Genomic DNA, 21,348 nt, shown 5'->3' with positions numbered 1-21,348 from the left:
GGGAATAAAGGACCTATGCATTGTATCAGAATGGATTTATTCAATTTCTCTTCTTGCTGCACCAGCTTCCTTTAGTTATCTTGGGTGTTTGAGCTGTGTTAAGGTCTGGTCACATATCCCCATACTCCTGTTCTAAATAGCAGAAGTATTTGTCTCGATGTCCTAGCCTACTCTCTCTTTCAAAAGAGGTGAACTCAAAAGACCCATAAATAAGAGTTTTATCAGAATTACTCAATTCTGAAGCCTCTTCCACTGTGACAATTTTAACATGGCAAAATCCAACACAGACCATCTGGCTAGCCTAAGGTATATGAAGGCTGTAGTGTAGCTGTAAGAGTCCAGAGGAGGCCACTAAGGTGGTCAGAGGGGTGGAGGACCTCTTCTATGAGAAAAGGCTGAGAGAATTGGCTTTGTTAAGCCCAGGAAAGAGACTTCAGGGTGACTTAACTGTGTCCTTGCAGTGCATGAAGGGAGCCTGCAAGAAAGATGGAGAGAGACTTTTGACAGGAGCATGTAGTACAGGCCAAGGGGGAATGATACCACTCTAAAAGAGAGTAGCTTTAGATTAGGTATTAGGAGGAAGTTCTTTGCTGTGACGGTGAATGGGTTGCTCAGAGAAGCTGTGGATGCCCCATCCCTGGAAGTGTTCAAGGCCAGATTGGATGGGTCTCTGAGCAATCTGGTCTAGTGAAAGGTGTCCCTGCCCATGGCAGGGGCATTGGAGCTGGATGGTCTTTAAGGTCCTTTCCAACTCAAATCATTCTGTGATTCTTTGATCATGAGAGCAGTTTTCAGCATAGGTGCTGTTATCTAAAACTTAATTCTGCTAACATGAATGGAATTTGCTTTGCTGCTGAGCAAGTCCCCACAAGGGTTAGAGCAAACAAATGCAGTTCTTATATCTGACAGTGATAAAGACAGTAATAATTTATACTGATGTACCTATGTTTTCCCACTTTTCTTTGTACCAGCCTACATGCTTCCTTTCAAACCTTGTAGTAAAAACCTTTTACTCATGAAGTAATTTTACTAGTTTTCTTTGTTTTCAGGTCATTTATTGAGCTCCTAGAAGAGTGTAATTGAATACAAAGTGTACCTGTATCAAGAATCTTTTTAAAAATAAGAAAAAAAGGATAGAGAAGAGTAGTTCTATTTCCAGAAGTTACAAGTATTTACTTTAGTTTTTACTTACAGGTAGAAAATTAGAAGTAATTCAGTGTACAAGAAACTGAACTGTATTACTTTTTCAGAAGTGTCACTTTGAAGTCTCACATCTTGTTCTTCTCTTTATTCCCTGTCCACTATGCATTAAAATTTATAATGCTTATGGACACTTAGAAGTAGTTCCCTCTAAATCTTCCAGTGCATCTCGCAGCAAGGCTTTGTCTAAATCCAAAATGTTGGAAAAATTTCATAAGGACAAGAAATATTCGTACTTAAACAAAGAAGAAGGAGCCCCCGCTTCTGACAGTCCATGCAATTCTGAGGGTAACAAATTTACTGTATTTTTATGGTATTAAAAAGGTAAAATGACTCAATTCTGACAGTCTTGGTCAGATTAGGAAAAAAAGAAGTTACTTTTTTGAGATAGATATTTGTTATTATCAGTTTGAGTCCTTTGTATTTGTTTTTAAATGTTTCTCTGCGAGTATGGTCGTTATAAATACTCAAAGTGAAACTCAGGTTCTTATTTTAATTCATTTCAAGTGGCTGTACTTGAAAAAAAGAATACCATATATCATTAGCCTTACAAAATGTTGCTTAGAAACATACAGGTGGTGAAATCTTTGGCATTCAAGATAACTACTTAAGGAGCTTTTAAGAGAAGTAACAAATACCCACCCCACAAAAACAAATGGCTCTTGCTAACCTCACTGAAATCCATGGGACTGTTCAAACACAAAAACACAATGAAGAGACTGTTAAATCCATATGAGTTGGTATTTTCTCCAGGTTTGATAAGTTTCTCAGAGTCCAGATTGTGTAGGGTGAGAGAAAACAAATATTCTTGCCTTCACTAGCCATGAGTGGTGTGTGTGGGTGTTGAGAGTGGCTAAGTTGCAAAGTTTAATAGCTGCAGAAACAGTATTTGGTTTTCAGATTATTAAGGAAGGTGCTTTTTAAAAAAACTTCTGATTTGACTCAAACCCTAACTAGCAAAATATTTAAAAATTATTAGATAGCTTACATAAACCCTGTGAAGCCTCCAAGATCATTGTACATCTGCTGAGAAATTTCGCTCTATATCAGATGATTTAAATTTAAAAAACACAGGAAAATGTTTTCTTTAAACTTTTGTTCTATTAAACATTCTAATTGGGTTTTTTTACTGTTGTATAATCCCTTCTTCTTTCTTGCAAATCTCTAGATAGGAGGTCAGTTGCAGTTACCATTTGATTCTGCTAATATAGTCTCATTCAAAAATAGGGTGTTGGAGGTCTGGTGAGGGTATGGCTAATCTAAAGCTCTGCAAAAAACTTGTGACCCAGCTGCAAACAGACTCCTATTTGCTGTCTTGATAACTAGAATAGAGTGGATCTGAGTAAATTACTTTAAATTACTGCATTTGGCTACCTGAGAAATGGGCTATTTGTAGATTTTTACTTCTTTTCAGCACTTTGAGCTTTCCATTTTCTGCTTTTCAATGTAGCAATATGTATTTATTTCGGCATTAACTTTCTATACATGTGGAGCTTGCCTTTTAGACAATGTCTCTGACATTTATTTGTTGCATGCAGGGCAAGTCAGTCAGAGCTCTATATTGAAGAGAGAGCTGAGGTTAGATACAGGGATGGGGATTTCCAAGGTGTGGAATATTCTGCACTTAGCCTCCCAAAAAGACATGCAAGGGGACTTTATCATTAAAATCCAGAAAGTAAACCTATTCTGTTTCTTTAAAAAGGAGGCTCTTACAATCAGAATGGACATGCTGAGGGCTGCCCAGTAGGGAGGGAAAAGGTATTGAGGCTCCTACTTTCCCACCTTCCCTCACCCTAAGTACATTTTCAGTACCAAAGGGAAAGGATTGTCCATTGTCATGATATAGGCAAGTATGGCATTTTTAAATGGGACTTGTATGGGCTTGTGTAGAGAACAGAGGGAGATCCCAGAGCTGAAGCACTTGGTCAGCACATGGAAGACTGATTTAGTGTAATTGATGTATGGATCTCCTCCAGTCTCCTGCAGCAGGAAATGAGCTGTTGTCAGTGTCTTCATCCTTCTGGTGTGCTCAGTACAAGGACACAGCTACATCTCAACATCATGTGGCCAGGCAGGACAAAAAATTCTGTGTTACCAACTGACGATTCATGTTGGAAAAAACAGACTTAGTTTATGTTCCCTTCTGTGAGAACTGTTCAATAACTTCATGTGTCATTTGATAAAATGCATAAGCAGCTTTTCTCCTATCCCACCTCCAATGAGAACTTATTCAGAATCTGAGTATAAACCTGTGTGTTTTGCAGGCAGGCAGAAGGGAGTATTTGAACTAGGAGTGTCCTGCGATATCTGGCTTTTAGTCTTCCATAAGGAAGTAGATATGGCAGTGTTCTGCCTGAGAGCCAGGAAAAAGTTGTTAGGGTGATATTGAACCCTCACAACAGTGAAATTGCAATTAGGAGAGAGCAGCTACAAATTGTAGTTGCATAAATGTGTAGAATGGCATAACTGGGTGTTCATCAGTGACTTTTAAGAGACTTTGATTACTATTTTTTTCCTTATAGACTTTAAGCAACAAATGAAATGTAGCTGCCAAGCCAATGGCTTAGCAAGTTTAAAAAATCTGTGGTGATCTGAGGTAGTAAATCCAATAAAATGGACTGGGTTTTAAGAAAGAAATGTCAATTTCTGTATAGGGTCTGTGTGTGAAATTGTCTTTCATGAGTAATGTGATAGTAATTCAGGTGCATTTGACTCATGCTGAACTTTAGGTATGTGTGCAAATATGAAAGATAGGAAGATAATGTTTATAATAGCTTAATTAATTAAACAAGATTTACATATAGAATCAGTGGAAATTAGGTGAATGCGACTCGTGAGACTGCACATCTTTGCAGTTGCGATGCGAGATTAAAACTGGTAGTTCTGGAAGGAGACTAGAAAAATGATGTGTCATACAATAACTTTTAGATGGTAGTCAAGAATATTGCAACTTTGTTCCTAGGAATGCTTGAAACCAATGGAAACTTTCTCAAGGTGCAAAACACTTCACAGCCTGTGGGAGAAGGTCATGAAAACATGGATGTGGAAAAGATGCAGCTTGAGAAAAGTAATGGAGATGCTGTATCTTTGAGTAGAGACAGCCTGGAAACAAATGGTGAGAACTGAGACCCCAACATTTCATCAAGTTAACTAGATCTAAATAAATTACTATTAAAAGCAGTTTACCTTAATTCATTTCAAGATGGGATTCTTCAGTTCTGTCAGCTGTGTCGTGAACTGAAGTCTCCTAGTACTAGTTTGTAATGATTTGATACCATTAATACTTTATAAGTCTGGCTGTAGTTGTTGTTAACTATTTTGGCTATTCTGTGTGAACATAGAGCACAGACACATTTTATTTTCTTCTCTGAAATTTAGATTCAGTTTTAGCTTCTGGGCCTAATCAAAGCATCGTAGGAGTTGGATTGGATACCTTGGAAGAACAAGAAGAAAAAGAGATCTTCTTTGCCAAGCTTGAACGAGAAGCTTCTTCTACTCTTGATTATTCAAGATTAAATAAAGAGCTGGATTCCAATGATTCTGTCATACTAGCACCATTTGTACGGTAATTTAGAGGGAAGAAAGGTTGTGGACTGTAGTAGTGGGCACATGTGGATTGGGTATCACCACTGAGATCTTGTTGGATGATATCCTGTATATAATTTCAGACAGTTTTTTGTTTGTTTATTGTGGTCTGGCTTTTTTTCTTGAAGACAAGGAAAGAAATGAGCTTAATAAATAAAAGTGAGAGCGTGAGTTAGTGATGACTGGATGTAGCTCCACAGTCACTCAGTAGTAACAACATTCATAATTGTAAGGAGTAACTAAATGAAGAGGTAACAACGATAATAACAAGGAAATAGATCAGGAAGCATTCTGTGTCACTTTAGACATGATATTACAAATGAATCTAGAGGAAAGATCCTTAATCTTCATAGACTAGGGCAACCCATTTATAATCAGTTATGTGAAAAGAAGTTCCGACATCTGTGAGAGGAATGGATGAAGGGGAAGTTTGGGCTGCTCTTGGTGAAAATGCTGAGTTCAGAGGCGGCTTCTGATGTGAAAACAGTTGGAGGAGCAGAATTCTGGAGAGCTTTAGATAAGGGCAAAACTTCTGTTTTATGGGAAAAGGGGAAAGAAAGGAGAGGTGGGTGGTTTTTAAAATTATTTTGTTAATCCAGAATGACAGGGTCAGAACAGGAAGCAAACCTTGATGATAAAAATATTTTTTGAGAAGTTAATGTAGATGTTGAAGAGAATGCAGAAAGGGAGTGGTTTTAAGAATTAGATTGAGAATTTTAGCTGGGAAATACTTTATTTTAATAATTGCTGACACTTTTACAACTTTTCTTACCTTTGATTTGATTTGTTGGACAAATTACAATTTTTTCTTTTATTACTAATTGTAAGAAGTATCAGAGTGTAGAGTTCCAAGAAAAAAAAGTATATTTATTTGCTGTCCAAAAAGAGAGTAGAATTTTCATTTTATTTCTCAGAAATGAAAATGCTGAAAAAGAAGAAGAACCTGCACATGAAGAGAAATCTGGTAATATAATCTTTTATTTTACCTGTAGTTCTTACATCAGCCTTTTAGGCTGCTGTTGCATTATGACTGTGCAGCTGTTATTCATACAGAGGTGTTAAGGGGTTTACTTTTGCTTCTGTGCTTTTTCTTTTCTTAAGTGGATTTTTAATCTCTCGTAAACCAAAAGACAAAAAAAAGGGGGAAAAAAGTAATAAAAATCCTGCATCATTCATGAATGGAAAAAAAACCTCTGATGTCAAAATTTGATTTACTCCAGTGTCTTAACTGTCATCTGCATTTTTGTGCCTGAGTTTAACCTCTCATACCTGAGTTTAATCTCTGTAATCTGCAGTATTACTCTTATCTGATTTCCCCTCAAAATTTTCATGCTACATTTCTTGCTTATTTGTCTTTCATTTGTCATGTCTCTTTATTTTATGCTTCATTGCTGTCATATGATAGTGTGTATTCATGTAATTTAATGGATTGTATTTTAAAATCTATATATTCAGCTGAAATTTTGAGAGGTCCTGTTGTCAGGATTGAATTTCCCAAGCATAAGGAGGATGTATTTGTAAACCATAAACACATAAAGAACACATTATGATCCAGGGTTTTGCAAGGGTTCTAGGTTTAAGTGTTACAGATAATGCAGACACTGGAGCCTGTTAACCACAGGAGCTGAGTGGGAGAGATACAGCAAAAGAGAACTGAAACTTGTGAAAGGATCTAGGTAACTGAAGGAAAAGCCTTTGGCTTGCTTGTAAAGATCATTCTCTGACACACTTGGGTTTAAATAGTGCTTACTCTTGAGAGTGGCTTTTGGCCCACCAGAGCAGGTCATAAGAAGCCAAATTACAGATTCTGAGCCTCAAAACTGTCTAAGTGAATGTACAGAGTACTTTATCTACAGGGTTGGAATTGCATCATTGCACCCCTAAGTGAGAGAGAGTAATTGAATAAAAGGGGTCAGTTCAAGTACACCTTGAGGAGACAAAGCATATCTGATCACAAGGCAAGCTTCCTTTGAATTTAGAGATATTATGTGTGACTTTCACTGTAGTTTTAGTACCACACTCAGTTTTGGAAACTTTCTGTTGCCTTTGTAAAAGGAGTAACATTAGCAGTAGCTGTTCTTACACGAGGCACTGGGGAAGAGAAAATAGCTGTCTCTTAGTGCTTTATCTTCCTTGAGTATTCATTCTGTTTGACATTTATTTTTACTCTTTTAGCTAGCTACAGTGAAGATTTTGAAGAAGAAACAGATACTAAACCTGCCCTTAAAACTGAGGGAGATCAGGTGAATCAAAACATCATGTCAGAAGTTGATTTAAGTCCTCAAGAGCAGGTATAGCTTGCTGAATGTTTCTGTTACTTGCAGGAATTTTAAAAGCTCTGCAATATGTAACTAAATATAGTAAACCTTTATATGATACATCCTGTCTGAAAGAATATAGTGGTTCTCAGACTATATCTTTTATTAAGGATATGCACTTCCCTGTGCTAGATCATAGAAGGGGTTAAGTTCTTCACAGGGCTTCCTGCTTACTCCCCTTTGAGTTAAGAAATGAGGATGGAAGTGCACAAATGATGACCTCAGGTGGAAACTCAGCCTCAGGATGGGTAGTGATTATTCTCTCAGAGCTTCTGAGGTGCAAGTGACACAAACTACTGGAATTAATTCTGTGCAGAGAAGCCCTTTGGACAGAGGACCCAAAAATCTTCACTGTATGAGCTGTGAGGGCACTGCTGTCCACTGGCTTGCTCAGGTCTTCTCATGTGTAGCACATGTGGTTGGAGCACATGGCTGCATCCCTGGAGCACACATTCAGATTTGGGTTTTTTTCAAAAGAAGTCTGTAGAGCATCATGTATTCATTTTCACTAGGTAAACTTATTTGGTTTTTTTGTTCTTTTTAAATAAATTTATTAGAGTGGTATTTCTAGTAAATGTTTGAAAAGTTAGAATGGAGCTGTAAATAATGTCCTTACTGCTACTTAACTTCCATTTTTCAAATTACAATAAAAGAGAACCAAGAATATGCAGAGGAGCATTTAATGTCTATTCACTTGTGAAAAGGTTTATAGAGTACAGCACATTGAGAACTTTATGGCATCCTAAGGAGGATTTTTGAGAGAGGTGCCTATTCTTGGAGAATGAATAACTGGTTAGTTCTAAGTTCTAAAAACTGTTTTTAGGTACTGGACCAACTTCTAAAGTTTGTCCAATTTTTTTTTCCTGATATTCAAAAAGTAATTGTTTGTTTGTTTTTGTTAGGAAGAAGCAAACACTGGCATGCTGGCTAAAGGTAAAATATAAACTTTGTTCAGTGGAAGAAGATTAAATGGAAATTTTGAAACTTGCTTACTTGATTTTTACTATTTTGATATTTTTCACCTCATTTTATTGTGTTCTACTGAAAATACATTGAATTTAAATAGTTAAAAATAATCTACATATTAACACTTCAAGGTGATCATCAATGTATTTTTATATTTATTACACCTACTCAGAACTCAGACTTGTAATCAGAGTTCATTGGTTTTCCACTAATGGCAATAAAATAATTACATAGTATTTTTTGTATACTTAAGACATCATGCTCTGATATACTTCTAATTCCAGTGTGATGAAGTGTAAATAAGAGAATTTTTGTTTCCTTTAACATTTATCTTCTTAGTTGTATTGCTTGATTCACAAGATTCTGCTGTAGAGCTTCAGAAGGCCATTGAAGCATCGGATGTAGCTCCAGGTGAACATGATCAGCCTGAAGAAGTCAGTGCAGTTGAAATGAATGAAGCAGGTAAGGGGTGCTTTAGAAAAAGAAAAAAACCAAAGAAAACCCACCACACAACAAAACTCAAAACCTTAAATCTTCCTTTGTTAAAATAGATGACTCCAATGTCTTCACTTGTTCTTAGATTACTGGGAAACATGGAGCCCTTGGCTTTTGCCAACAAATCTTGAAAGCAGGAGGAAATACTTCAGGAAATAATGATGTTTCTGCCAAACACTTGGTTGTTGCAAAGTAGTTTTTGATGCTGCAATTTTATGTTTAAATACCATCTCTTCTGGTTATGTCTCATATCTAAAATTCTTCTGCATTGAACTGAATTATTAAATACATTCTCTTATCAAACTTCACACAACAGTACAGGCCACTAGTATCCAGATTATGGCTGTGATGGCACCTGTTCAAATAGTCATTTAAAATGTTAATTTTGGTAGTGTTAAAATATTGAGATGGGGAGAATGAGGGAGAGGAATGCAAACTGTAGATGAGATAATTTAGTAAGCACTAAATAACTTGGCAACTGTTTCTTTTTATAGGAAAAATGAGATTTTAAATTATTTTTTAATGCACATGATATCACTGTTTTTCCCCACATAATAGACCAAGCTAGTAACTGAAACACAGGCTCCAGTGGGGTGTTTCCCAAAACAGAAAATCCAGTAGTGTCTCTTACAAGGCTGCTTTTTTCTCAGGTACTTCCTATGGACAAGCCACGAGTGACATGGAAGCGCTATACCAGGCGTATCATCACATTGATCAGTCTCTGGGGGACACTGGCGAGCAAAAACTGCACAATTCCGCAGTGCCAGTCTCAGAAGGCTTAGGACAAAGCATTGCACAAAATAATGACATCTATGCAAAAAACATGTCAACTGTTGATTCAGGTAAATAGCTCAAAGGAAGGCATGTATTGTACAAGCTTGTAAAATGAGTGAACTAGTAATATCTATAATAGTCCATTTATGAAACATTTTTTAATGTTGTCCTTGTAACAAATATTTTTTCTAGGTGGTTTTTTTAATTTGTTTTATATTTATTTCTCATTTTTTAGATTTACCTACTGTGGAAGAATTGATGAAAACAATTACAGGACACATGTATAATACCAGAAATTTTGATGTGGACCCTGAACGGTATTTATTACAAGATGCATTTTAAATACTTGTAGCAATCTAAAGCTGCTAACAATTTGTGAAAAACAGCTCACTAAATAACTTATCTGTATCTTTCTCTAATTAAATACTGAAATTTTGTTACATCCTGCACTGGCGTTATGGCATTTGCTGTGAACTGTTAAATGAATTATACAGTGTTAATAGGTTTAGACTAGGGATTCCCATACTTACTTCAGGTAATAAGCAGCAATGTTTGTCAAATCATTTGGAGGAGTGTTCATCACTCTCACAGCTAGGATCTCTACCTTCCCAGTCTTCTGCTCTTTCCCCTTCCCCATACAAGGATTTCAGCTCACAACCTGTCCTAGCTCTCCAAACTCCCAAATCTTAAATTCAAAGATGAAGACTCACTGTTGTGAGTCTTACTAACCTATGCTCCATACCTCCCCCTTATTTACTGCAACTGTTCTGTCTAGAGCAGACAGCACAGGCCTTGCAACTGTCAGAAATACAGCTTATGCTTAGCAGACAAATTCAGGGATCTTACGTAGCTGCACTCAGCAGAAATACTGCTCATTTTTTAATTAGTGTTAATTGCAGGCTTACAGGTGTTTATCTTGTAGCCAATTTTGCTGCCTCTACAAAAACAGCTGCTGCTGCAAAGCAGCTCTTTTTACACAGGCTAAGTGTATGACTAAGTCTGCAAGATAGGTCTTAAAAGAGACTTAGTAGCTCTTTGAAATTCAGGCAGTTTTTCTAGCTGATACGTAAAGAAAAAATATCCTGCTTTTTCCAGAGTGATAGAAAAGCAAAAGGCAAAAGTCTTATTATGTATGACTTCTTTTTTCTTGTAGTCCTGTGAAACTGGTAGGCAGCACAGACAATGACCTCATTAGCCACTCACCCTTTGAAGACCCCCAGAATAATACATCTTGGGAGAAAAACTTAGTTGAAAAGTTTAACAGAGAAGAAAGCATCTTTCTACAGACAAGCATGAATGATGATACCTTTCAGAGGATGACTGAGAAAGAAATTCAGACCAGTGAAGTGCAGCCTGATCTACTAAGAGAAAAAATAGGACAAAACTCTCTGCTTTCACAAGGAAGCAAAACTAAAAAAGTAAGTATTACCAACCAGATTTTTGTTATATGGAAGCAATTTTAAAAGGTATGTATTTTTAGACTGCTGGTCACTTGATTATGCTCTGATGTTAAGAAATTGAGAGATCTGAGAAATTGATGTGTTTGTTTTTCTTGAAATTCTCATGCTGCCATTGCTACTGTTAGAGGTCACCAAATCCAATGTACATTGGGTCCAGTGGGATTCTTCTTGTCCCAGCCCAACATGTGGAAGGCTGCTGCAATGCCATATCTCCAGCTCAAGACAGGGATGTCTCTGAGCCTGTGAGTGTTGGAGGGACACGTGTAAATGCACAACAGGCTCAGAACAGGGAGCATTTGTAAAGAGAGAAGAATTAGAAATGCAGTTCAGTAAGAACATAGGAGGGGCTGCAATGGTCAATGTGCAGCTGAGTCAGACAAGTGTGCTGACCAGCAACCTGGTCAAGTCACCAGCTTTTTTAATCTGTTTTTTTCCTCTATTTCCCAGACTTGTTTCTTCTATTTTGTTCTTTCCCTAGAGATCCTGTAAATTTTCCATATTCCTACAATCATCTCAAACATCCCAGTACAAGATTTATGTAATCCCAAATCTTCTCCTTGCATCCCCAAATTATTTTCTCCTTGCCTCCCCTATATTAGCTTCACATTCTTTTAGGCAGTCATCTTTTGTGTGTGCAAGGCATTGTAGGGACAGAGGTTTGGCTGATTTATCCTGGTGGATTGCTCTTTAGGGCAAACAGGCTAAACTTTTTCGTCTCTTGGTCTTGGGAGTTGTGTGCTTTGTTTTTGATGATCAAGTTTAGCAGAGTTCCTCTGCCTACCACTGTTCCTTTATTCATGGCTGGGTTTCTATATCCATTGTGTTTATTAGCCTTTAGTCATGTCCTACCTTATTTGGTAAGCAAAAGACCCTGTAATGTACAGTACAATTAAAATAAAAATACATTTTCCCAGATCAATTAAATAGAGCCAGTACAAAGTACTTGCCTTTGTGTAGTTCTGAAGTAGTACAATTCTGCAAAATTACTTACTACTAATTTGTTTAAAAACAATGCTTGCCATCACCCTGAGTCTTATTTTGTAATTTTGGCAACTGGTTCTATGTTTTCACTGGTGAATGCTACCCCTACAGCAGAGCCTAAAACTTGCTTTAAACCAATGCGTTCTGTCACAGGCTCTTCGGTCTTGTTCCTTGAAGAATGAAAGATCAGAACCAATGTCAACCAAACCAAAGAATATTAGAAGTCCAGCACCTGTACATAAAAAGAAACCTTCACATGGTCCTCATGGAATGGTTAGAAGTTCTGGCTATGGGAAGCCCAGTTTACTTTCAAAGCAGTCTTTTCCAGTCAGTGAAAAGAAAACACCAAAAGAAACTTTCAAAAAGACTTGTATGAAAGCCAGAAGTCCTGCAGATAGAGCAAAATCTAAAGGTAATTGTAAGTTTTGAGAGTTTTAATTCTGAGTTTAAGAGCCAGAGAGATTTGCTTTTTATGCTTCACATTAAAAAAAACCCAAATGTTGTAGAGAAATCTAAACTCAAATGCAGTTAAGTACTGATTTTTTTCTGTATTAGCATGAAATAGCTGTGAGAGAGACTTTTATATGAATCTTTTTAGTCTTGCTTCATATCCACTCACATTTACCACCACTATGTTTGAGACTTATCTATTGTTCACCAGCAAGACCAAAAGAGTAAAAAAAGCTGGTGTTCAAAAATTAATATCTACAAATTGACATTTTTCATTACAGTAAATGCAAAGATTTGCTGACTCACTAACTTGTATGTTTGAAGCTGAATTCCTGTTCTCAGCTTCTTTTGATCTTTGCTTTCCTAGAGTACAAAAGAAGTACTAGAAAGGAAGTCCTATTTTCTGTTCATGTCTCTTGGAAACACTATGGAAAGGAGAATACCAATGTAATCCTGTGAAAACTGGGTTGCAAGGAAACTTTTTATTTTGGGGTGAAGCCCTAAGAGTTTCATAAGATAATTCATCTTAAGCTTATTCAGCTTAATTCAGACAATGTTTGCTATCCCTGAGGCATGAGCAAGTAACACTACAGGTACCCAGGCTTAATGCACTTCTAGCATGCAGTGCTTTTAAAAGCCCTGCAGGTAGTGTCAGGAAAAGCAGTTTAGGATTATTCACCTGTCTTAGGGAGGTGCTTCAGTGGCAGCTGTTGAACTGGAGGACCTCAGTTCCTCAGTACATTGATGTGTCTCTCCCTGAGGAAGAGGTTTTACAGCCTGGTGAAGGTGGTAAAGTGAATGACAAGTATTGGGAAAATAAGACTACAGGCTTCATTCACACTTGCTCTTCCCTCTCTGGCTATAACTGTTCATGATAGTTCAATTTTATGTGATTTCAGAAAATTAATCTCACCTGGCTGCATTCTGCAGGGGCCTCTTTTATAGCTAGGAGGAGAATAGCATTGAATCAAGAAATTGCCAAGTCATCAGTGCTAAGGGAGCACCTTTCTGAGGGGTGTGTGACACTAAAAAGGCATGAGATTTGGAGAAGAATCATTGTCTGGTGGGGTTTTTATTCAGGTGTAACATTCCTAAGCAGGAGCAGTTGAAATGGCAGTTGTAGTTACTATCAGAAGGCTGAGATGTGAACAGTTCCATGTATGTTAGTGACTCTAGAGGGATCTTTCCTGATTTCTTACTCCAGTCAAGTTGTTATTTGATGCAACAAATAAATGTTGCATTTCTTTCTGTACTGTCTGCAATCCAAAGTCTATTTTGAAAATTGCTGTGTCTTATCTTTCCCATAGCTTGAAATATTTTGTGTTTATGTATACTTAGATAACTGGCTGCTTCTAAAGTGGAGGAGTGAGGTTAACTTTGTTTTGTGAAGGATTTATTATCCAGCTGCTTGTTTCAGTTGTTCTCTTGGGTTTTGTTTATCTTGTCATCAGTTCCTTACTTTAAAAAAAAATAAAAACCCTCCAACTTTTCCATAGTATATCATTGTCCTCAACTTTCTATATTTCAGTCAAAATTCAGGTTGTAGAATAATTTATATACCTACAGGGGTTGGATCACATGAATACATATTTTTTTTTAAAGGACATAAAATTCTGAATATAATTTGTTCTATTTTACTTTCTGCCTAAATGAAGAAGCCTTATTTGCTACTAGGATAATAAGATCTGCAGCAAATGAACCAACTTTGGAGGGAAGTATTAACAGAGTTTTGTCTGGCCAATCAGTTGTTAGTAATCTTGGACACCAGGCTGAGGATTATAACAGGCAATATCATCATGTGAGTAATAACCAGTGTTGCTCCTAATTATAGCATGTACAACTTGATTTGCAAGCCTATTTTTTCAAGGCTTTTAACAATTATCACAAGGTTGGCAAATACTGAAGTAGTGAATGAAGACTTCCCTTTCGTCAAATACTACCTTTTACTTTTAAAATATGCAAATATAATTTTACTGCTTTTCAGTTGCTTGGATAGTGCTGTTGCTTTGGTGGGTCTATATAAGTAAAGTCGCTTATTAAATTATAAAAATTACTATTTCATTGTAAAAGAAGGTTAAATATAACTTCTACTTATAATATTCTCCTATGAATGTTTAAACAGTACTACTGTTCAGGGATTTTTCCTATTTGCATTGCATTAAATATTTAATAGTACCTTCTGGCTTCTCCAAGTTGACTGAATTTACGGTACCATAATGATTTTTCCTTCTCCCTTATCAACTGCATAAAAAAGCTATTCATTGAATACCTAAAGCATTGCTGCTTTTCTAAAAGTAAGATGATGCATAATTATAATTATGGTAGCAATATAGTGGCTGTCATATGAGATGTATTAGTTTCTTTTTGGATTTTTTTGTCTTCTTTTCCTCATATATATTTTGCAAATGAGGTCACTCATTAAAATGAATATAGGATGTTTTGCTATTAAAGTGTTGGGGGGGATTGTATTTTGGGTTGTTTTTTCAAGTGCTTTGTGTTGTTGCTGAGAGCTAGACAAACCAGTTAAATAAAGCTGATAAGCAGAGTTCTGGTAAACAATCAACTCAGTGTAATGTTTCCCTGAATTGTCTGCCCTAGGACTTATCATTTTCCCCTTCCAAAAGCTGTGATAGAGAGCTGTATTTGTTAAAACGACTACAAACAGCAGAGGAGGACCTGAACAGAGCTCGGGATTTGATTCAGCAGCTGGCCAGCAAGCTTTCACAAAAAGAGAAGGAGATGGAGGCCAAGGTAGTGGAACTGAAAACACAGCATGAAAAGGAGCTCTCCCATCTGGGTCAGGAAAACTATGTTCTTCAGAGTAAGGTACTTTATCATCTTGTATCCTGTGCCTATAGAAGAGAAGAAACATTGCTTCTGAAAATTGAATCAATGTTACTTTAGATGAGGTGTTGATGAGGAGAAAATCCAAATTTACACAGACACCCTGTAATGCATACCTGCTGTTATATTTATTGCCTGTAAGACATGAGGTTTTTTTTCCTGGAGATAAACCACATTATCCTGAGTTCCCTTACTTTGCTATTTTGAAAGTCTTGCTTCAAGTTTTTGCAAAGATTTGATTGACTCCCACAGATACCACTTGTATGAAATATTCCCAGATTTATTCCACTATACCCTTGTTGAGAATAACTCCCTGCATCATAACATACCCTCTTGTCTAGAGACATTAGAACAGAAGCTTCTAGCTTTTCCCAAACATTTTATACCTTTTCTCTCTTTCATAATGCTTCTCCAATTAGAGCCACTTGTTGGTCTGCTCTGATACCATAATGAAGAGACCACAGTCTTGTAGAAAAGTCCATGTTGCTAACAAAACTTTCTTATTGTTTGTGTGTCTTCTTCTGAAAGCTAAGAAGTATGGAAGAGATTACCCAAGAAAAGAGGTGGACCCATGCAGCAACAATTCCTATAACTGAGGAAAAACTGGCCCAAATACAAAAAGAGATTGAAGATCAAGAGGTCATTATTCAAGGTTATCAACAGGTAACACCACACATCATGTTGAACTGTGTTCTATCCAGTTTCAGAAACAAAATTGTTTAATGATTACTACTTTTCTATTGAAAACAGGTATCTTGTTTTCTAAAAAAGGGATGGAATTTGTGTGTGAAAGGCAAACATATTGCAGATTTAAATAGTGTTTCATACGTCTAGTTTGGACTAAGTTTTTCCATGTGAATGTTCTAAATTGTAAAAATCAGTAACTTTTCAGTTGAGAACTTTATGGTCAATGAAGAACCACAAACTTTTTCCCAAATGTAGCTGAAAATTAGTGCTTTTAATCAGTATTTGAAATCTGAAAAATTTTGGTTTTTAAAATGTTTTTCTCAAGATCTGAGCAGCAGATTTCAAGGTAACCTTAATAGCATGCCTGATTTGTATTACTTAGTCAAGTGGAGAAATAGATAATTCAAGCTTAATAATCCTTTTGAATACTTGCAGCTGTAAAATCCAGTGGGTAGCTCAACCAGCTTCCAGCTGATGCTCAGCATGATTCCTTGATATAAACACAATGTCTTTCCAGTATGGCTGTGAGCATCCCAGACAATGGTGATTTGTGTCCCCAGAACTAGAGCATGGGCAGGCTGAGCTCTGATCTATCAACACTCACCCCTGAACACGTTTTCAGAATATAGTTGGGGTAGTTTATAGAGGATCTGTCTTAGCTCCTTCATGCAGAGTGAGCAGACACTTGGATGAGATTGTAAATAGTGAAAGTAGATAACCATTTTAGAAGCTCAGTAATTAAATATTCAGTGTTTTCTTCCACTGTTTCAGCAGGTAAACTATGTGATTCATAGAAAATTCTTCTATAACTGAAGAAAACAGTAATCTCTAAACTTTGTCTGTCTCAACTTAGGAAAATGAGAGGTTATACAAACAAATGAAAGAGCTACAAATCCAAAACAAAAAAAATGAGGAACGGATGTTTAAGGAGAATCAGTGCTTAAAGTCTGAATTAATACAGTTAAGGTAGGCTTATTTGCATATCTGACCTAAAATCTCTAGAATTTTCTGCTGGTTTTGTTTTTTTTTAATGAAGAACCATTGCAGAGTCTATCAGGTGCATGTTTTCTAGTGTTTCTCAGGTTTGTGATCCTGTTTCTTCTTTTGAGAATTGATTTGTGTTGATTATGGGCACTTAATTCTTTGTTTTCTTGATGGTGTTGCAAACCTGTGGGAAGACTGGAGACTTCCACTTGGGAAATATTTCAATGTTCTTATTCATATCAAAATACATAATACATTATGCTGCACTTGTTCTGATATTTTGGCTCTGCTGATGTTGTTAAGATGTTTTGATGCTGTTGTAAGATACACAGTAAATCGGGGGCACAAGAGGTTCTGCTAGTGGAGAAACAATTCTATTCCCTGCATTGTAGGTCCTGTGAGATTTGCATCCTGTGCTAGTAATGAGGAAAAACAGCCTAGCAATTGTGTGTACTCCTAATCTACAGATCTTTGCTATGGAGAGACCTGTAAATGAGTTCCACTGATGCAGGGTAGATTTTTATTTCCTTCCCTTGTGTAGTCCAAATAAACTAGTTCATGTGAGGTGAGAAGACTTGGCCTTACAGTGAATTTTGTTTGTGTATAAATATTGTGTATGTTTGTTTCTCTTTTTGTTTTGAACCTGCCCAGATTGACTGTGTGCTACAGTTTGGGGGGCACGGGGTTGTGTTTGTTTTTCAGTGGCCACTGATAGTATGCTGAATCACATTGCATGAGTGCTTTTCTGTTGTTGTTTAGAGAAAAGATAGAGAAGATTAACAACCAATCACGAGTCATGCAGGATTCTGAACCTGGCAGAAATCAGAGTTTCACAGAATTGATTTCAGAGCTTCGAGTAGCACAGGTAGGGATATACCAAGCCTGTAAGATAACAGAGTGTAGTGCCTTTGCATGTAGCACAGAAATACAACTAATACCACTGGAAACACAGGGAGCATGTATGGCCCAATGCACACAGGCCTGATGTGGCCTGCTCAGCAGTTCAGGATAGGAGCTCACTAGCAGTAACTTACCTACATGTACATGCCTAGACACTTGGTCTGTTTACTGGCTGCTCCCAAAATCTCAGCCCCCCCGGCTGATTTTTGCTGTACCTGTGCATACCTAGGACCAAGGGGCTCCATCTCTAGAGGTGGCTCTGGCACAAAGACCTTTTGTCCTACTTGGTCTTGAAGTTTGCTGGCAAACTTCAGGACCAAGTTTGTGTGTAGCAAAAAGAGAGACTGTCTGCAGAAAATGGCAAGAAGTAGAATGTAGTAGGATGAACTGTTGGACAATACATTTGACCACTTATCCTACAGTCTTCAGTCTCAGAAGTAAGTCAAGCCATTTTCTTTACTGACCCTTTCAAAAGGCAGAGATTTTCTACTTCTATGACAGTTAAGTAAGGCTTAAAAAAATCTGGAGTTTGGGTTTTTTTAAATTTAAATTTGGGTTTGTTTTTTTTTTAAGTTTATGTTTTCCCATGGCCTTCTATTGCAGGGCCTGACAATAATACCAAAATTAAGATACCTTATTGTTGCTGTGGTTGGATGTAACTGTTGTGATTTAATCTTTGTGTGATGAAAAAGCATGCTCAGGGGTTTTGTTTGATATTATGTTTTTAGCTTTTCATGGTTTACTGTTTTTTCTAAAATCTAGAAAGAAGAAGCTAAATTGCAAGAAGAGATAAGACGTCTAAAACAAGATAAGCAAGCTCTTGAGGTAGACTTGGTACAAGCCAAGAAAGAGAGAGATTTAGCCAAAGTCCAGATTGCATCTGCATCAAGTAAAGCACCTTCATTTTGTTGAATAATTTTGCTTGCTGTGCATTTCAGTAAATAAATATGTAACAAAAACCTGTTTCTTATTAAAGTATTACTTAGTGAAATGCATCTAGACCATTTACAAATACTGTCTAAACTTCTAACAAAAGCATACAGTGAAGGACATGCTGCAATACTTTTGGTACTCTGTTAGAAAGTATCTTCCTGTATCCAACCAAACTCTTTGTTGTGACCTGTTAAGTTTGATTTCTTGCCAATCTTTCACTGGATGTGGAAAAAAAATATTTCAATTATGTGACAACTCTGTTCATAAGAAAAGATTTACTATGTTACATCTTAGTCCCCTATTTAGTTCTTCCCCATTTTTTACCTATAACTTACACCTTGGGACTTCTTTCAGCATTCTTATCAGAGATTTTTCCAGTTTGAATTAATGAGAGAAGGCTCAAAATTGGACTCTCCCATTTCCAGTGTCAGGCATCACAAATGCTAAGTGCAATAATACTTACCTCCATGTCTCTTCTGAAAATGCTTGATCCCTAAATGGCAGGAGTATGATCAGTAAACATCAAGGCATATATTCTATGTTGTCATTCATCTTGATGATGAAGGTCTGTTTATTAGAGCATGATCAATAACAGATCTCTCTGAAATTCAGTCTTAAATACTTTCTATAGTGAACTGTAATCCATTGAGTACTGCTGTGTATGAGAAAAATAAAAGGCTTTTTACAAATACTGTTGCTTTTAAAATCCCAATTAGGATCTGGTTTTAAAACTACTTCAGTAACAGTGTTGTCAAAATGGTAAATGTATGAAATCTGCTGAGGAAGACAGTGTTGACTAATTACTTCTTCAATACATAATTACTAATAAAACAATTCTAAGAATGTTTTATTCTTGTAGGTGAGAAGTCTTATGAATTTAAAATCATGGAAGAATCGTACAAACAGGAAATTACTCATTTAAAAAAAAGACTTCAGTGGTATGCAGAAAATCAAGATCTTCTGGATAAAGATGCAGCCCGTCTTAGAGATGCAAGAGAAGAAATTGAGAAACTAAGACTAGAGGTGATAATATCTAGCTTTATGTAAGAGGTTGGAACTGAAAATTGGTTTGTTTTTTTCCAGTGATGACTGTAATGTACTTATTTCCTTCATAATAATTCCTTTTTTTTGGTATATTAGATTGGTTCTATTGGACATCTTGCCGATGCTTCTGGGAACAATAGTAACATGCTTCCCTAAAACCTTTAAATTTCTTGACCTAAGGGAAAGAAGTATATTGTTATGTTAACAACCAGGAACACCCTTCTTCTCATTCTCTTTTCCTCCTTTATGCTCCATAGTAACTTAGGCAACACATTTTGTTTCTCTTAAGTACCAGTTCTAAATTATTTCTTAGGAAAAGCTCCCTGGTTACTGTGGCGGGGGGGGGGGGAACCCAAAACACTTGAAATCTAAACAAAACTAATACAAGAATCTTGAATACTGGTGAGATTTGCATTGTCCACTTGTCAGTACGTTAGACTTAGGATTCATTAAAAAAAAAAATTTACTAGTGCTAAAATATAACTGATCTTGGAATCTTTTATGATCTTTTATTAGAGAGATCACAGATGAAAGGAAATGCTTCTGAAGGAGCAGCCAGGGACACACACCACCATATCTATCAACCTTTGTTCAAGATGCCATTCCTGTGAAAGAAAATATTTTTATTGGCATTTTCTCTGGGCTGGACTGGTGTCTAAAAATCCTGGTACCTAACGCTGTGACTTCATAGAAATAATCAAATCAGTCAAACTATAAAATGCTGGCATAAAAGCATGACTTAGCATGACTTGGTAATATTACCAATCTGGGAGAGAATTCAAGATAGGAATATTTTTAAATATCCAGGGTATAATATCCTTGTACAGAGATCATAGTGGCTAATAAAGCTAGGAAATTCAATTTTAGATTTTAGCTTTAAGTCCTCATGACCAGGCATCACAGGAATGCAGGAACATGAGTTAGCCAGGCCCTGATTCTCAGCTGGGACTCAGCTTTTATTTAGGCACAACTTAACATTTCCTTTTGGCTGCTTCTATATCTCATGACATAGTGTAGCATTGCAAATCACGAACCATTTCCTAAACTCATCCTGAAATCATGGAATGCACTTTATATGACAGCTTACTAATCAAGCCTGTATACTGGTAGTATGAAAGAAAGGAGCAGTATTCCTGGTATAAAGACAAGAGTGTCCCAGAGCTGAAATTCTCTTTTAGATTTCCATATCTAGTTTCAGTTGCTTTGGAGAAGGAAGCTGTCATGGAGGTTTAGAGTCTGAAGAATCAGTTAGTACAGAAATTACCATTATGAGTTTTTCAATGGCAGCATACTTCCATTGTACTATGTGTGTTTGAAATGCTTTTGTACTACAGGACAATGTCTCTGAATACATATTTCAATTTGTTTTCTCATAAATTGGACAGGTTGAGAAGCTCAGAGCTGACGCAGGAGATCAGTGTGTGCAACAGAAGAAACGTTTGCGAGACAGAGCAGCAGATGCTAAAAGAATTCAGGATCTTGAGCGACAAGTATGCAATAAAAGAACTCTCTCTCATTTAAACTTTGTTTCAGATAAAGTCTCTTAAAACCCCAGTGCCTTGATAAGGATAAAGCACAGCATAAAGTTCTGTGATAAAGTAACTTGTGTTATTAGACACTCATAAGCACAAGAGCAATTATTTACTTAGAATAAGTAAGTCTTCTAGCTACTATATTCAACAAGCTGGTATCCCTTTTAAAGTCTTTTAAAATAACTGTTCAGAGTT

The 21,348-nt window shown here is 36.6% G+C and overlaps 1 protein-coding gene across 6 annotated transcripts in view; it reads left to right on the top strand.

Annotated features, from left to right (window-relative positions):
- Positions 1-21,348, top strand: part of CEP162 (centrosomal protein 162) — a 44,650-nt gene that overhangs the window by 11,472 nt on the left and 11,830 nt on the right. For 5 of the 6 annotated variants that reach the window (XM_077174890.1, XM_077174894.1, XM_077174892.1 and 2 more), the window contains exons 5-22: positions 4,163-4,315; positions 4,579-4,765; positions 5,700-5,749; positions 6,961-7,076; positions 8,006-8,036; positions 8,409-8,531; positions 9,215-9,406; positions 9,574-9,655; positions 10,492-10,756; positions 11,933-12,191; positions 13,885-14,027; positions 14,828-15,055; positions 15,602-15,736; positions 16,614-16,726; positions 17,504-17,609; positions 18,407-18,533; positions 19,437-19,600; positions 21,007-21,111. In XM_077174890.1, the coding sequence (XP_077031005.1) occupies positions 4,163-4,315; positions 4,579-4,765; positions 5,700-5,749; positions 6,961-7,076; positions 8,006-8,036; positions 8,409-8,531; positions 9,215-9,406; positions 9,574-9,655; positions 10,492-10,756; positions 11,933-12,191; positions 13,885-14,027; positions 14,828-15,055; positions 15,602-15,736; positions 16,614-16,726; positions 17,504-17,609; positions 18,407-18,533; positions 19,437-19,600; positions 21,007-21,111 (2,579 nt within the window). Of the gene's footprint in view, positions 1-1,244; positions 1,489-4,162; positions 4,316-4,578; positions 4,766-5,699; positions 5,750-6,960; positions 7,077-8,005; positions 8,037-8,408; positions 8,532-9,214; positions 9,407-9,573; positions 9,656-10,491; positions 10,757-11,932; positions 12,192-13,884; positions 14,028-14,827; positions 15,056-15,601; positions 15,737-16,613; positions 16,727-17,503; positions 17,610-18,406; positions 18,534-19,436; positions 19,601-21,006; positions 21,112-21,348 lie in introns of those variants that run through there. The other variant, XM_077174893.1, reaches the window with a different exon arrangement.

This window comes from Agelaius phoeniceus, chromosome 3 (genome assembly GCF_051311805.1).
Source record: "Agelaius phoeniceus isolate bAgePho1 chromosome 3, bAgePho1.hap1, whole genome shotgun sequence".
NCBI lineage: Eukaryota > Metazoa > Chordata > Aves > Passeriformes > Icteridae > Agelaius > Agelaius phoeniceus.
This window is presented reverse-complemented; position numbering and strand designations above follow the sequence as displayed.